Below are 2,500 nucleotides of genomic sequence, written 5' to 3' on the forward strand. Positions count from 1 at the left end.
GTGTGTGTGTGTGTGTGTGTGTGTGTGTGTTCCTCTGTTCTGATGTGTGTGTGTGTGTCTGTGTGTGTTCCTCTGGTCTGATGTGTGTGTTCCTCTGGTCTGATGTGTGTGTGTGTGTGTGTGTGTGTGTGTGTGTGTGTGTGTGTGTGTGTGTGTGTGTGTGTGTGTGTGCAGTTCCCGGGCCGCCCTCCTTCCTGCGCATCACCAACCCCAACATGGACTCCCTGACCCTGGAGTGGGGTCCCCCCCAGGACAACAATGGCCGCCTCACCGGCTACACACTCAAGTACCAGCCAGGTGGGTGAGGAGAGACACGGTGTGTGTTTTAGATAGGGCATTGTCGTGGAAATCCTCCACTGTAGTACTCAAGCTCATGGAATGGAATGAGGAAAGGTATCATACAATGAGCCCGTCCTCCGATTTCTACCTCCACCAGCCTCCCCTGTTCATATTGTAGGATTGTATTAAAGATGGTGGGGTGTGTCTGTGCCTGTATCCTGATGCATGTCAAACTTTCCCTCTCCCTCTCTTCTTCCTCGTCTCTCTCTCTGTTTGTGTGTGTGTGTGTGTGTGTGTGTGTGTGTGTGTGTGTGGGTGTGTGTGTGTGTGTGTGCGTGCCTGTGTGTGTGTGTGTGTGTGTGTGCGTGCCTGTGTGTGTGCGTGTGTGTGTGTGTGCGTGCCTGTGTGTGTGTGTGTGTGTGTGTGTGTGTGCGTGCCTGTCTGTGTGTGTGTGTGTGTGCGTGCCTGTCTGTGTGTGCCTGTCTGTGTGTGTGCGTGCCTATCTGTGTGTGTGCGTGCCTGTCTGTGTGTGTGTGTGTGCATGCCTGTGTGCGTGTGTGTGTGTGTGTGCGCGTGCAGTCAACAACACCAATGATCTGGGTCCCATTGAGGAGCTGACGTTCCCGGCCAACGAGACCAGCATCACGCTGCCTAACCTCAAGTACAGCACGCGCTACAAGTTCTACTTCAACGCCAAGACCATCAAGGGCTCCGGCCCCAGCATCACAGAGGAGGCCATCACCATCATGGATGAATGTGAGTCACAGATACATCATCATAAAGCAGTTTGTGTGTGTGTGAGTGTGTGTGTGTGTGTGTGACGGTGTGTGTGTGTGTGTGTGTGTGTGGGTGGGTGGGTGACGGCGTGTGTGTGTGTGTGTGTGTGTGTGTGTGTGTGTGTGTGTGTGTGTGGGTGGGTGGGTGACTGTGTGTGTGTGTGTGTGTGTGTAATAACACAGCTTATATCAGCAACAACCTTAAACATTTTTGGGTATTACAGCTCAGAATAACTGGGTAATAACACAGTAATTACCATGGTACTGTACTTACCAGTTATTGCCTGTAGTTGTAGGTTTGAGTTAGAGTTGAGACACACACACACACACACACACACACACACACACACACACACTGCTCTGCGCAGGGCTCTTCCTCTTTGAAAAGTTAAGAAAGTAGGCTTTCCGCTCAACCATCACTCAGGTGAAATTGTATCCTCCTTTGCCCCCTTTTCAGATGACAAGATGACCTTGGACAGTGTTGATATGCACCTTGTCGTGGAGTCACTAGTTTCTCAATAGTAATAATAATAATTGATTTCTTGTTGCTTCCACATTATTCCATGTGGTTAAACTGCCCCTTGTGGTGAGGATGAGGAATAACATGTCTATCTAAGATAAAATCATTTCAGGTCCTAATGGGACTATTCTAACTGTACTTTACTCACCTACTTACATCCCCTCTACCTGTCTCTTTTCTCCTCTCCTCTCCTCTCCTCTCCTCTCCTCTCCTCTCCTCTCCTCTCCTCTCCTCTCCTCTCCTCTCCCCTCCTCTCCTCTCCTCTCCTCTCCTCCCCCCTCTCCTCTCCTCTCCTCTCCTCCCCCTCTCCTCTCCTCTCCTCCCCCCTCCCCCTCCCCCCTCCTCTCCTCCCCCTCTCCTCTCCTCTCCTCCCCCCTCCTCTCCTCTCCCCCCTCCTCTCCTCCCCCTCTCCTCTCCTCTCCTCTCTTCTCCTCTCCTCTCCTCTCCTCTTCTCTTTTCTCCTCTCCTCTCTTCTTCTCTTTTCTCCTCTCCTCTCCTCTTCTCTACTCTCTCTCTCTCTCTTTCTTTCTCTCCTTCTCTCCCCTTCTCCTCTTTTCTTCTCTCTAGTCTTTATTCAGCAGCCCACAGTAGATGTGGGCAAAGGTAAACTGAGTTTCCCAGCGGAAGCACCTGCATGTTATAACACCAGATACCGGCAGCCATTTTGTTAGCCTGTCCAGCCAACCCTGGTTGATAGTTATACCTCTACCTGCATGTTATAACACAATACCAGATGTGAGTTAGTCCACCCAGGACACTGGGAGATAACTAGTGAGCTCTGTCTGCATGTTATAACACAATACCAGATGTGAGTTAGTCCACCCAGGACACTGGGAGATAGCTAGCTAGCTAGCAGCTCTGTCTGCATGTGCCTCCTCTGTCATCATCAGCAGGCTAGCTCAGAGCCATAGCGACACGTGAAGTA

At 51.0% G+C, this 2,500-nt stretch overlaps 1 protein-coding gene across 1 annotated transcript in view; it reads left to right on the top strand.

Annotated features, from left to right (window-relative positions):
- Positions 1-2,500, top strand: part of nrcama (neuronal cell adhesion molecule a) — a gene marked incomplete at its 5' end in the record, with an annotated part of 16,380 nt that overhangs the window by 5,328 nt on the left and 8,552 nt on the right. The window contains 3 exons of the mRNA XM_083691927.1: positions 175-297; positions 859-1,035; positions 2,143-2,178. Of these exons, the coding sequence (XP_083548053.1) occupies positions 175-297; positions 859-1,035; positions 2,143-2,178 (336 nt within the window). The remainder of the gene's footprint in view (positions 1-174; positions 298-858; positions 1,036-2,142; positions 2,179-2,500) is intronic.

This window comes from Argentina silus (assembly GCF_951799395.1).
Source record: "Argentina silus genome assembly, chromosome: 20".
NCBI lineage: Eukaryota > Metazoa > Chordata > Actinopteri > Argentiniformes > Argentinidae > Argentina > Argentina silus.